At 39.0% G+C, this 15533-nt stretch overlaps 1 protein-coding gene across 3 annotated transcripts in view; it reads left to right on the top strand.

Annotated features, from left to right (window-relative positions):
* The window catches only part of ap2b1 (adaptor related protein complex 2 subunit beta 1), a 172398-nt gene that overhangs the window by 106993 nt on the left and 49872 nt on the right, over window positions 1-15533 (top strand). For all 3 annotated transcript variants that reach the window (XR_004416089.1, XM_033045970.1, XM_033045971.1), the window contains one exon: window positions 217-301. Coding sequence is in view for 2 of the 3 variants with exons in the window: in XM_033045970.1 (XP_032901861.1) it covers window positions 217-301 (85 nt within the window). In the remaining variant the exon portion in view is untranslated. The remainder of the gene's footprint in view (window positions 1-216; window positions 302-15533) is intronic.

A 15533-nucleotide genomic window follows, 5' to 3' on the forward strand; every position in this document is an offset into this window, starting at 1 on the left:
CTATTCATAGGAGGTTTATTTTTCCTGTGCACATCATAAGCTCTGTGACCAAAAGTAGCATTGCTATCAAAATTGAAAGCATTGAGTTTTGATTAAAAAAATAATTAAGTCTTTGCTTAAATTAAGTCTCAGAGCTGTTATTTGCCATGACTGGTTTTCTCAAATAAAGTATTTGGTCTTTATAGCAAGAATGATTGAGCTTTTTTATTATTTCAGGTGGCTGTGAAAAACAACATTGATGTTTTCTACTTCAGCTGTCTCATTCCACTCAGTGTGCTGTTTGTCGAGGAAGGGAAAATGGGTAAGTATTGGCTGAATGCATGCAGCTTGAAAAATAATACAGGCAGTTTTTTTTAATCATTGATAGGAATAAGCATTTTAATCCAGTCTCATTCAAATATCACACTATTTAAAAATGATATACAACATGGAATCTGCACCACAGAAACGGATCATTCCGTCCACTCTAGGTGAGAGTTGCAGGGCACATGGGCTCTGTTCGCAGTGGCTATCTCGACCTCGAAGATGCAGGTCACTTCAACTCCTCTTCCCACTCCCACAACAACCTAAATATCCTCTGCCTTCTTCACACCCAACACAAACTCAAGAAACGACACTTGATATTCTACCAGTCTAGTCTACAGTGCTGTGGTACGAACCACCCCGATAGAAGTATATAAAATTAAGCGAGGCTTAGACAGGGTAGATAGTCAGAACCTTTTTCCCAGGCTGGAAAAATCATACTTGGGGAGCACAGTTTTAAGACGAGAGGGCCAAAGTTTAAAGGAGATAAGTGGGGCATTTTTATTTATATATTTTTAAATATTAATCTTTACCTCACCCGGAAAGGTAGTGTGGATCACTGGATGATGGTGAGAGAGGTGGTGTCAAGGCAGATGATGCGCTTCCTATTTATTCCAGATTCCAGCATCTGCAGTGACTTGTGTCTTTATTTTGTGTTCCATCCAAACACTCAAGGGAGTTGATGACCATAGAATTGCAACATCTCTTTAAGTGATCTTGACTAACATGGATTACCACATTGTCTAATTTAAATCAGTTTGCATTCTTAAAAAAAGCGCACAAAAATCATGTTTGGTAATGGTCTTGAATTTAATTAATTTGAATTAACTCTGGTAGAACTGAGCAGCACATTCAGTAAGGAGGACCAGTCACTTACTGCCCATTACTTTGCTGCAGCTGATTAGTTGAATTGGCAAGGCCAGCAGCATAATCAAGGACGCCTCGCAAACTGTCCGCTCACTCTTTTCTCCTATCCCATCAGGCAAAAGGTATAGAAGTGTGAAAACGCACACCTCCAGATTCAGGGATTGTTTCTTCCCAGCTGTTGAAGAATAGGTGCAGGAGTAGGCCATTTGCCATTCAATGTGATCATGGCTGATCATCCACAATCAGTACCCCATTCCTGCCTTCTCGCCATATCCCCTGACTCCGCTATCTTTAAAGTCAAAGTCAATTTTATTCGTCACATTAAGAGCTCTATCTAACTCTCTCTTGAAAACAGCCAGAGAATTGGCCTCCACTCCCTTCTGAGGCAGGGAATTCCACAGATTCACAACCTTCTGTGTGAAAAGTTTTTCCTCGTGTCCGTTCTAATTGGCTTACCCCTTATTCTTAAACTGTGGCCCCTGGTTTTGGACTCCCCCAACATCGGGAACATGTTTCCTGCCTCTAGTGTGTCCAAACCCTTTATAATCTTACATGTTTCAATAAGATCCCCTCTCATCTTTCCAAATTCCAGAGTACACAAGCCCAGCCGCTCCAATGTATCAACATATGGCAGTCCTATCATCCCAGGAATTAACCTCGTGAACCTACGCTGCACTCCCTCAATAGCAAGAATGTCCTTCCTCAAATTTGGAGACCAAATCTGCACACAATACTCCAGGTGTGGTCTCACTAGGGCCCTGTACAACTGCAGAAGAACCTCTTTGCTCCTATACTCAACTCCTCTTGTTATGGCCAACATGCCATTCACTTTCTTCACTGTCTGCTGTACGTGCATGCTTACTTTCAGTGACTGATGAACAAGGACCCTCAGATCTCGTTGTACTTCCCTTTTCCCAATTTGACACCATTCAGATAATAATCTGCCTTCCTGTTTTTGCCACCACAGTGGATAACCTTACATTTATCCACATTAAACTGCATCTGCCATGCATCTGCCCACCCATCCAACCTGTCCAAGTCACCCTGCATCCTCATAGCATCCTCCTCACAGTTCCCACTGCCACCCAGCGTTGTGTCATCTGCAAATTTGCTAATGTTACTTTTAATCCCGTCATCTAAATCATTAATGTATATGGTAAATAGCTGCGGTCCCAGCACCGAGCCTTGCGGTAGTCACTGCCTGCCAGTCTGAAAGGGACCCGTCTATCCCCACTCTTTGTTTCCTGTCTGCCAACCAATTTTCTATCCATGTCAGAACCCTACCCCAATACCATATGCTCTAATTTTGCCCACTAATCTCCTATGTGGGACCTATTCAAATGCTACCTTATCAGGCAACTGAATCATCCTGATAAGGGACCTTATCGGGCAACTGAATCATCCTACCACAACTAGGAATTAGTGTCCCTCGGGCTATCCTTGATCGGACTTTGCTGGCTTTACCTTGCACTAAACGTTATTCCCTTATTGTGTATCTGTACACTATAAATGGTTCGATTGTAATCATGTATTGTCTTTGCGCTGACTGGATAACACTCATCAATAGCTTTTCACTGTATCTCGGTACACGTGACAATAAACTAAACTGTAACTGTCATTATGCAACTGATTGTGCTAATTTTATTGACACAACTAACAACAGTTTAGTGGCATTGGAAGTGTGTCTTCACTGTGCTGATGTTAACAATGACTAGTTGATAATTTTGCTCTACACTGCAGATGGGTGTGGTTTTAAAGCACACTCTAGTAATAGGTAATCTAAGCTAACCCTTTGGTGGCACACTGAATGGCAGCTTCAGAGGTATTAGCTTCAACGCTAGCCTGCTATTCATCATCCTGTTTTGTTGCAATGAGTAAATGGATTCAGGGTTCAGAAGCTTGAGGACAGTTTCTTCCAGTTTCAAGGACAGCTTCTTTCCATCAACCATCAGGCTCTTGAACCACATTGTGCAACCATATCTCTACCACAGCAATGAACTACTATGGACTTTGTATTGGTTGCACTATTCTGGTCTGGTTACCTAAAGTAATTGATAATTTATGTAGCATTGTTTGCGCGAGTGCGCGCGCGCGTGTGTGTGTGTGTATTTTGTGTTTTTCCATTAATGTGTCTGTAAGGATGCAGCAAGTAAGAATTTCATAATTTCTTTCAGCGCATATGACAATTAAACAATCTTGATTTAATTCCAATATTAATGAGCAGAGTAATTGAACATTATTCAAAGATAGATTGAGAAGTGAACTAACTAAAATAACTTGCTCAACCAACCTCATTAATACTAATTAGCCAGTCATTCTGCTGTTGTTTATGGATTTGTGCTGTTTAGAATGATTGCCATTTTTGCTTGAACTCCACTCACCTATCGTGAATAAAGTGCCTTCAGTTGTTTTGCACGTGGTTATTTTCCTATCATATTGTAATCATTTCAGTATCATTATGTCTACATTGGTACATCTGAATGAGCAGCTCACTCGAGCTAATATCTGCAGCCATTAGCAGCATTAAAAACACGTCAAGGTTGAGAAAAGGCCATTTAGTGTGTTTAATACGCAAATAATTTAATACACAAAGAATTCCTTTATTTTGAATGCCGATCGTGTCTTCGTTTCCATTGCCTACAATAGCAGAATCTATTGTTGTACAGGTATGAAACTTTCTAAGTTGAATGGGATTTTAAGAAGAATTCATACAGTTTAATTTCGCACATTCATCATAGAGCAGGGAGGATATGCTGAGCTGTATAAAATGCTGCTGTGTATAGTTAAGGATGTGATCAGGGGCATGCAGGAGAGTTTAAATTTGACATTTTTGCAGTGGCATGCTAATACGGTTATATTATGCACTTTAAACCAGACTAATTCAGCGAGACAAATTATTAAACAGCATATCAGGATACATTTTAAAAGATTTTGCACATTTTGGAATTATGTTAATAGATTCAACCTTGGGTCAGTATACAAATGTATTTGGTACGATAAAGAAGAAATATTACAGCATACTTGTCATTATGCTGGAAAGACTGCAGAGAATATTTACGAGGATGGTGCTAGGATTTAAGGGCCTGACCTACAGAGAGAGGTTTGGCAGGCTAGAGGTTTATTCTTTGGAGCGTAGGAGGCAGAAGGGTGATCTTATGGAGGTAAATAAAATCTTGGCGGGAATAGATACAGGGAATGCACAGTCTTTTGCTCAGAGTAGGGGAATTAAAACCCAGAGGATATAGATTTAAGGTAAGGCGGGGGATAAAATTTAATAGGAATCTGAGTGGCAACCTTTTCACAATAAGGTTGTTGAGTATATAGAACGAGCTACCAGAGAAGGAAGTTGAGGCAGGTAATATTAACAGCATTTAAAAGACATTTGGACATGTACAGGGATAGGAAAGGTTTGGAGGGAAATGGGCCAAACACGGGCATGTGGGACAAGAGTAGTTGGAACATCTTGGTCCGCATGGACAAGTTGGGCCTGTTTCTGTGTTGTATGACTCTGTAACTTTGTGAAAACTATGCCATTAATTTCCATGGGGTTTTCCATTACTTAAGCTCCAGAGGAGCAGTGCATAAGGCAGTTTCCCATAGGTTTACATGGATCCTCCAACAAAATTATGGTGGGTGAACTGTAGAAATGCAACAAAAATTCAATCCATGCACTATATTTGAATGAAAGTATCTATTGATCTGTTTCCCTGTTACATAAAAAGAAAGTTTGTTTTTTATCTTTAATTAAAATATTTCTGGGAATCCAAGGGAGGTATTTTGTTGATTAATCATAAGGCTTCATATCATACAATGACCAGCTTCTGTTTTATGTTTGGAGTGCCATTTCCTTCCTGAAATGCACATCTCAAAATACAATTCAAGCATTTTAATATCATGACAAGTTTTTCACATGTTTCTTTTATTTTATGACTCCATAGAAGATCTAAATTCTAGTCACCAGAATAGTATAGCACAGCAACAGGTCCTGGTGGCCCACAATATATGTGTCAAACGTGATGCCAAGATAAACTAATCTCTGCCTGAGATGATCCTTTTCCATCCATCCTTGCATATTTGTGTGACTGTCTAAAAGCCTCTTTAGCGCCACTATCATTTCTGCTTCAAGCAACACACTTGGAAGCACGTTCCATGCACCCACCACTCTCTGTATGTAAAAACAAATGTTCCCCTGCACATCTCCTTTAAACTTTCCCCCTCTGAACATAAAGCTGTGCCCCTCTCATTTTTGAAATTTCCATCCTGGGAATATGGTTGTGACAGTGTCCTCTAACTTCGCCTCTCAAAATAAAAAAAACAGGCCTCCACTCAACTTCGGAATCTCCAGAGAAAACAATCTAAATTTCTGTAGTCATTGACAAATCCACATCTGACTCCTGAAGAGAGTTTCTGATCTGTCGGACAGGTGTTTGGGGATTTTTCTTTATTGTAGAGAGAATTCTTCTGACATGAGCTGTGGAGGTCTTCGTTGACCTACCAGTCCCTTTGCGATTAGTAAGCTTCCCAGTGCTCTCTTTCTTCTTAATGATGTTCCAAACAGTTGATTTTGGTAAGCCTAAGGTTTGGCTAATGTCTCTACCAGTTTTATTCTTGTTTCTCAGTCTCATAATGGCTTCTTAGACTTTTATTGGCACTACTTTGATCTTCATGGTGATAAACAGCAATAAAAGTTTCCAAAGGTGATGGAAAGACTGGAGTAAAGACTAGGTGCTATGAGCTCTCTTATACCTGTATTAAGGAGGCAATTAAACACACCTGAGCAATTACAAATGCCCGTGAAGCCATGTGTCCCAAACATTATGGTGCCCTGAAATTGGGGGACCATGTATAAACATAGCTGTCATTTCTACATGGTGAAACAAAAATGTATAAAAATGGCCTTTAATAAAATCTGACAATGTGCACTTTAACCACATGTGATTTTTTTACAAATCTCAAATTGTGAAGTACCGAGGCAAATAAATAAATGATGGGTCTTTGTCCAAAACATTATGGGGGGCATTGTATGTAATGACAAGGAACTACAGATGCTGGTTTGTAAGCAACAGCAAATAACATCAGAAAATGATGGAAATAGTCAGCAGGTCAGCCCACATTTTTGGGAAAAGAAACAGAGTTCATGTTTGCGGCCATAAACAGTAACATTTCTCTTAAGGGTGCAATTTGACCTACTGAGTATTGCCAGCATTTTTCTGTTTTATTTTAGGTTTACAGCATCTGTACTGTTGTGATTTTCAAACAATGAAATATGTCTGCCAAGTCTCTTCTACAGACTGCCCCTTTACTGAGAATCCTGGGTCCTATATTTTTCACTGCTTTGCAAATCTAAAGAATGTTATCTGATGTCTGCTGGTTATCTTTTCAGCACATATCAGCTCATCATTTTAAGAAATAGATCGAGCAGAAGGATATGACATCTCAAAACCCTCACCCTCCGATCTTCCTTTGAAGTATTGCAATAAATTCTACAGATCTGCACATTAATGGCCATCATTTTGTTAGTTATTTTTGATATAAAATAATTAAAGTTGATGACTTTGAAATGCAAATCAGGGAAACTAGTGGCAGCTAATGTTTCTAAATTCATGCTGCCCATGGGTGCTTGCTCCCATCACTTGGAATGTTTATCTGATCATTATTATATCACTAAGGGGAATTTATAATTGGGTCGGATGCTTAAATAATTCAAAATGTGCCTTTTTTTCAACTCGCAAGTCTCAACCTCCACCTCTTTAAATGTTGTTTTAGCTTTGATGAATGCTCCTTTGACAGGAGAGTACTCTGTGCGCGTGGTACAGCTCCATCAATTTCCCAAGCTGTCCTTGTACAGTGATGTGAAACGAACAGCAATTCAAAATTACTCGTACTGTCTGTACATCTGACTGCATGTGGTCAGTAAATTCTGTTATCACCACAGAATAAAAGCTCAACAAGATTTGCTTCAAGCTCCTTACCAATTGCTAGCCTCGTATGTGAATCTAGACATTCATCGAGTCTGTCATCTATTAACAACTTCAAAACACAAACGCTCGTTTAGATGTCTAAATGCCGAAATCGATCTTTAAAAAGACACAATGCCCCTTAGAAACGTTAAACATCTATTCTGCTTTATGCTCTGCCTCTACCAGTGTAACTTGTCTCTGCCATATCCTGCAGATTCTCCTGTTTGTCTTCTCCTTTTAATGTAAGCATTGCTGGCATTGTTGACATTTATTGTCCATCACTTATTGTCTCTAAAATATGGAGCCAGTTAAAAGTCAACCACATCGGTGGGTCTTGAGTGAGATGTAGGTCAGACTGGGTTCCAATGGCAAATTTCTTTCCTTGGAGTACTTTAATGAAACAGATAGACTTTTAATACAACCTGGTAGTTCGATTGTTTAGACTAGCATTGATATCACTGTTATTTAAAAGTGCAACACCTTTGCATAACTGATAGAACTACTGCTTTGCAACTCCAGTGACCTTGGTCCAATCCCGCCCTATAGTGCTGACTGTGGAGGTTGCACATTTTCACGATGACTATTGGTTTCCCGTTGGTGCTTTTACCAAAGACATGCCAGATGAAAGACAAATGGATAAATTGACACTAGTGTGTAGATGAGTGTGTAGAATCTGGAGGGTCTGAAGTATAAAAGGAGATTAATATAAATGGATACTTGATGGTCAGTGCAGACTCAGTGAAGCAAAAGGCCCGTTTTCAGGCCAGACCACTCTGACTCTACCTAAATGCCATTTTGACACTTGCCAGGCTATGGTTCAGAGTTATATACCTGTATCAGGGGAATAGGTTTTAGATAGCATGCAATGCACTGTTGCTCCAATATTGTGGATTTGGCACCACATACTGAGAATGAGTTTTTTCCAAAATTGCCCAAGATCCTTTACCATTTCACACTGCATACGAGGTTCAGCATATGTTAGATGAAATTGAGGTTCCATGGAGTACTTAAGTCGTAGAATGACTTTCAGGCATTTAGAAATTGTAATCCAGATGATGGGTACTGGGTTTTGATTTTAGCTCTGCTGCGGCTTGTGGCTTAAGACCTGCCATTCACATTTCTCTTCCATTAGAATGCTTCAGCTGCCTATATAATAGAGGCAAAGCACATAAATTACTTGGCTATTAATTTGGTTGCATTTCTGCTGATCTGTGTGAAGCTGATAAAGGTCATGGTGTTTGACTACTTTTAAGATTTGAAATACTATAAATACCAGCCGCAGTGAGAGAGTCATATTATGATTCTGCCGTTATTTTGCTGAATAAATGAAGAGGGTTGTTTGCCATTTATAAATATTGTGTGATTTAGGGACATTCATCAGATAAGGTTTGCATCAAAAAGTGGTTGTATAAGTCACCTTGTAAACTTGTCCATGAAATCTGCAAGACATGTTATTGGCCGTGATGCGATCTCTATTTGCATAATGCTGCAGATTATCTTCTGAAAGTATTTTAATGGAATTGGGAGGGGGGGGAGACAAAATAGTAAGTCTAGTTAATAACATTCATTATTTAAAAGGGAGATATGCCTATAAATATAACACTGTTAATTGCTCAAGGGAAACTAATTCTTGCTGATCGCAATAGAAAATCTAACTTCATGCAGAAAATGTCTGCAGGGCAAACACACAATCTAATAAATCATATTAAATGCAAAATAGAGCAGCTTAATTGTTAAAATTGTACAGTAGTGGTTTCCTCTTTTGCTATTTAAATTCACAATTAGGAAGAAGCTTAAATGGATTCATTTCCAATTGCAGTTTTCCAAATGGAAAGAATTTTGAAATGCAAGTGTACATCTGATTATAGACAATAGGTGCATGAGGGCCATTCAGCCCTTCAAGCCAGCACTGCCATTCACTGTGATCATGGCTGATCATTAGATTAAATCATTATGACATGGACACACTTTGATAGGTCAAATTCATAGGTCTGAAAAAAACAACCTCTTTAGTAATATTTGCATTCACCCCAGATAAAGAATGTATAAAGGAGCCATAACCATAAAATAATGAAATATTTTACATTTAGTTAATGCTCTTGAATACTTTTAAAACTGTCAATTCACTGTCATGAGTTTCAGCAGGAAACTCATTTTAGCGCTGGTTTAGTGCTGTCAGGTGTTTGCTTGGATTGATTAGTGAATGTAGAGGTTCACTAGGGTGCAACACACCAATTTAAACTACCCAACTAAAACTTGAAATAGTGTTCCAAACTCATTCTAATTTAGGATAAACATATCTAGGAAAATCCTTTTTTTTTCCAAGATTCAGTTGGAGTGAATTGACTATGCATGCCTGGTGTGTCGCTCAATTTCAAATTAGATGAAGATATTGAAATTGTAAACATATTCATGTTAGTCTTCATCAGTGATATGAGCAAGTTTCATATAGCGTCATAGTCGTGCAGCATGACATGTGATCAGCATGTTGCACAGAAAAGTAAAATACATATAACAAGCCTTGCACAAAATAATGAAGACAATCATTCTGTGGTGGGATGCATCATTCACAAATCATGTTGCCAAAATATTGTGGTTACAGGAGACAGCTCGGTTGGGTTTCGGTTCTTATCCTGGCTGCTGTCATTTGGTGGGTGTGTTTTCCATTCTTCAGGGTTTCCAAACTATTCTTATGTCTTTACCTCACAGTTCAATGGTGACATTCCTTTACATTTCTTTTGTCTAAAATATCTAAGCATGGGAAAATGCAATTGGAGTTAATTATTTTATGAGGTATGACAATGATGGATCCTTGAACCAGGATTAAAACTAGCAATGATCAAGGAGTGGCAGTATATTTGAAATTGGGATGGCATATTGCGGGAATCTGCAGATGGTGGTGTTTCCATACATTCACTATCTTTGTCTTTCCAATGGGTTTGAAATGTGCTTCTGAAGTAGTTTCTTAAACACGTCTGTTGCCGTTTTGCAAATGCAACCACAATTATATAGTGGGAACATGTTTAAGGTGGTGAGTAGGATCTAATGTTTAGGGTAGTGGATAAGGTAATGGAAGATGTGCTGGAATTCAAATGGACTGATTTATATTTAAGGCAGAGTGGGAAACCAGATATACATGCCATTGGTGTTGTGTAGCCAACATACCAGCACCACAATCTACAACAACATGTTGTGGATGATTATTTAGTCAAGCAGCAGTCCTGCTTGCTTCTCCTTACATATTCCCTGGATGGGGAACTAAATAAATCACTTGCTTCAGCAATGATAATCCTGAGTTTTGTGAGTACTTCTGTGGTACAGTAATAACTGAATAAAACTAGCTTAGAGTGAGTCAGCATTACAAAGTATATTAAGCTTCTCAACTAAAATTGTTGAGCTTCTCCTCGACTATCCTTGAAAGCCATGGGTTGTAAGGATCTTGGAAGTTGAATGGTAGCAAAATCTGGCCCTAGCTACTGATCTACAGAGTATTGCATGCTATCAAGAGATAGGTCATTCAGCCCTGTGGGTGTGACCTCTGGCCTCAGTCACAAGCCTTCCAATGGAAATTTAACGCAACGACCCAGTCTTCATCTTTGATGAGACCATCTGTTTTGAGCACCAAGTTCAACACTTTCAGATTCTTAACAATATTTCATAAATTCATAAATCATAGGAGCAGAATTAGTCCATTCAGCCCATCGCATCTACTCACTCACCACTCAATCATAGTTGATCTAACTTTCCCTCTCAACCCCATTCTCCTAACTTCAAGAATTGCATCCTTGCAATAAAAAATTATATCCTCAGTGACATAATTTCTTCATAGCAAAATTTAACTTCGAAGATCTAGCTATGTGAAGATTCCTGAGACAAGCTATGATAAGGCTAATTTCTTCAGTTACCCTACTTGTTTTCTCTACCCCAATCACTGAAAATACAGTATAGCCAACTATCAAAAGTTAATATTTTGGGATTAGTGTAAAGATCATTTTGATGTTATTATTTATTGCTAATGCTGCACTACATATTAAATCGCCTTAATTTGAATCTCAACTTGAAGTTTACAAGTACTTGAGCATCTACTGTTGCCTTTAAGTGTCTAATATTAGAAAATAACTAACTGCATTTCCAGTTCCATTCAGAAATAACAGGCTTGTCTAGTTAATGCACTGTAATTATAGCTTATATTGAAAAAAATAAGGACAGTTATAATTTCTGGTTAGCCATGCTCTCATATTGGTGTCCTGTTACAATCTTGTGTGCTGTCACATTATCCTTCAATCCCTTTGGCAGGCCAATGGCAAACACCAACACACATATGATCAAGGTCCTTTGTAGCTCTGTAATTGTTGATTGTTCATTTACAATTTAATTGTACATATTCTGACAGGTCAGATTGCAAGGATGTTATGGTTATAATGTACTTGCCTCCCTGTTTCTTGCTGAAATAAATGGGTTAGTTTACTCAGTTTGATGGCTTGAATTGCACATGGTAGAATGCTCATTAGAAATAAAATTTGCAACAATAATCATTCCTGTCGTTAATTCTGAAAGTGTACAGAAGCATATTCTGGACCTATGAATAGCAAATCAAGCCATATCTTAGTCACATCTCAGTAATAATGACCCAGTAATTTTATTTTAATGTATTATCATGCCAGTTTCCATGTTATATGAACACTTTACCAATCATGATGCAAGATTTGTGTTTTCAGAATCATTCTTCTTTGGTACATTTATGTGCAGTTTAAATTGTCTACTGAATTCTCTCCTCCTTGGAGCTCTGATTGTACGATTGTTGCTCCATTGCTCGGAGGTTTCCTTCAGTAGATCTCTCAAAGAGCCATTCCTTGAACTATTCTAGTTGCAAGGAGACACATTGAAACCATGGTGACATCACAGGTCAGCCTTAACTTGATGAGACTTAACAAATACCCTAGGTACCCTCTTTCAAGAGAGAGTTAGATTTAGCTCTTGGGGTTAAAGGAATGAAGGAATACAGGGGTAAAAGCTGGAACGGGTTATTGATTTTAGATGATCAGTCATGAATGGCTCGAATGGCTGAATGGCCTTCTCCTGCCCCTATTTTTTAATGTTTCTAGGTGATAACTTAGATCGGGAGCCCTGGTTTCACTTCCCCTTTCTTAATCTTAGTACAGTGTGACCAGTTGCGGGGACTTTCGTGGATCTAGCATCAAATAAATTTATTTTAGAGCACCTGAGAAGAGGTTTGGAGCCACAGCTTAGCATCGTATCAGAAAGATAGTATAGCTAAACTTGGACAGCAGTGAGGTCAACCCAAATAACCCTGATGATGCAGTGGTCCAGAGCTTGTTCTCCTGCTATTTTGAGAGCACCAGTTCTCAAATAGAGGTTATTGGCAAGGTGGCTGGGTATCATAACACTCTAGTCTATGCTCCCCCAAGCCACAATATCTATGGTATATACTCTATAGTTGAGTCGCCTCTCCCATCAGGCAAGAGTAACAGAAGTGTGAAAATGCATACGTTCAGATTGAGGGACAGCTTCTTCCCAGCTGTTATGGGGCAACTGAACCATTCTATCACCAATTAGAGAGTGGTCTTGAGCTACCATCTTCCTCATTGGACATCCTTGGACTATCTATAATCGGACTTTACCGGACTTTATCTTGCACTAAATATTATTCCCCTTATCCTGTATCTGTACACTGTGGACGGCTTGATTGTAATCATATATAGCCTTTCCGCTGACTGGATAGCACGCAATAAAAAAGCTTTTCACTGTACCTCTGTACAAAGTTGGCGTGCAGGTACAGCAGGCAGTGAAGAAAGCCAGTGGAATGTTGGCCTTCATAACAAGAGGATTTCAGTATAGGATTAGAGAGGTTCTTCTGCAGTTGTATAGGGCTTTGGTGAGACCACATCTGGAGTATTGCGTACAGTTTTGGTCTCCTAATTTGAGGAAGGACATCGTTGTGATTGAGACAGTGCAGCGTAGGTTCACAAGATTGATCCCTGGGATTAAAATAGAAACATTTTAAATTCTAAAGGGACTGGACAAGCTAGATGCAGGAAAAATGTTCCCCAATGTTGGGCGAGTCCAGAACCAGGGGCCACAGTCTTAGAATAAAGGGGAGGCCATTTAAGACTGAGGTGAAAAAAAACATTTTCACCCAGAGAGTTGTGAATTTGTGGAATTCCCTGCCACAGAGGGCAGTGGAGGCCAAATCACTGGAATGATTTAAGAGAGAGTTAGATAGAGCTCTAGGGGCTAGTGGAATCAAGGGATATGGGGAGAAGGCAGGCACGGGTTATTGATTGGGGACGATCAGCCATGATCGCAATGAATGGCGGTGCTGGCTCGAAGGGCCGAATGGTCTCCTCCTGCACCTATTTTCTATGTTTCTATGTAAGAACAGCTTCTGCTCAACAACCATCAGGCTATTGAAAACTTCAAACTCCAACTAAAAGCCAAACTAGGAACTTTAGGTTTTGTTTTGCACTTGATTGGATTTTTATTTATTGAGCATTTTTTTTTCTCGTTGGTTTATTATGTCATCTATTGAGTACTGTGTTTACAGGCTTGTTGTGCTGCTGCAAGTTAGAATTTAATTGTTCAATTTCAGTACAAATTCTTGACTCAAAACATGAAGATTCCCTTGTACAACGTGATGTCATTAACATTCTGTAGCTCACATCTATCTAAAAGCTGAACACCATGGAGAGCCTTGGGAAACATTTCAACTACTAACAGTAACTATCTTGTCTTTGAACCCATTGAAGAGTCACTAAGTTTTGATCTATAATTAATGCGCAGACCATCTTTTAGGAGATGTTTCCAAATCCTCTTCTAACAGAGAGTGGAGGCAAACTCTTAAGGTCATCTTGTCAAAAAGTTTTACCTCCTCGCCTATTTTTCTTTTACCTCCTTGCCTATTTTTCCGTGACAAATTGAAGGAACATCGGCAAGTTTACTGATAATGCCCAGATCTGAAATTTTACTTTAATTTTAAGAGGCTTACACAAGACATATCAAAGTAGAAGAAAACAAAACACAAACCCTTAACTAAGAGTGATATTTTTTTTAATGTGGTACATTATTTGGAACAAACCATTTATCTATTCTATTTTCTAGAAGCAAAGATAGAAAACCTTTCTTTTGAGAAATGGAGCTAATTCTTTCCATAAACGTCAATGCAGTGTTTCCAACACATATTCTACTAATCAAAGGTCAATTAATCTGTTGCACTGAGTAAAATGGGATAGTCACAGGTCCCTATGCTTCCTCCACCATTGTATGCCATTGACAGTTCTGATCTTTGACCCTTTTCTGACCTTCCATTTTCCCCATAAGAGTCTGAAAATCTGTCTTGGCCTTGAATTCACAAGCCTTGAATTCATAAACATATAGGCATCCATGATTCTCTGTGGTTGAGGATTCCAAAGAATCACAACCCCCTGAGGGATGAAATTCGTCCACATTTTCAATCGGTTTTCATTCATATGCTCATTAAAGATGGTCATTGGTGCTTTATTTGGGGGAGGTCATGTCTTACGAACTTGATTTCCGTTTTTGAGAAGGTGTCAAAAATGATAAAGGAAGGGCAGTAGATGTCAATATGGAATTTAGTCATGCATTACACAAGGATGCTTATGATGATTTGATCCAGCAAATTAAGGTGCATGGAGTCCACAGTGTCTTGGTGGATTGGATTCAAAATTGGCATGGTCTTTGAAGAAAAAAGCTAGCGATGAAGGGATGTTTCTCCGACAAGAGGTCTGCGGCCTGTGATGTTCCGCAGGTATCAATGGTGATGCCTCTGATTGCAATGCAAAAAAATACCTTGGAGAAAAATGTAGATAGGCTGATTAGTAAGTTTCAAGTCAACACAAAGGGTGCAGCCGGATATAGATCAGTTAGAAATATGGGTGGAGAAATGGCAGATGGAGTTAACCCGAACAGGTGTGAGGTATTGCACTTTGGGAGGTAAAATGTAAGGGGAAGATGTACATTAGATGACAAGATCCATAGGAGAAGGGATGTACAGAGGGATCTTGAGGTGCAAGTCCATAGTTCCACGAAAATAGCAAACAAGTAGATAGGGTAGTAAAGAAGGCGTGTGGCATGTTCATCTTCATTGGTTGGGGCATTGAGAATAAACGTTGAGAAGTCATGTTGGAGTTGTATAATACTTAAATTAATCCCCATTTGGAGTATTGTATACAACTCTATAACGCCACCTCAGCATCGAACCACGACGAACTTTGAACGATGGTTCATAGCATTATTGTACAGAAGGATTTTATGGTCCAAATCCATAACTTGTTGAAAGCTGAAGCATAAGTAGATAGAGTGGTAAAATATTTGTCTGGTATGTTTTACCTTCATCCGTATTCAGGATATCACGCTGCAAAAACT

This window comes from Amblyraja radiata, chromosome 28 (assembly GCF_010909765.2).
Source record: "Amblyraja radiata isolate CabotCenter1 chromosome 28, sAmbRad1.1.pri, whole genome shotgun sequence".
Lineage (NCBI taxonomy): Eukaryota > Metazoa > Chordata > Chondrichthyes > Rajiformes > Rajidae > Amblyraja > Amblyraja radiata.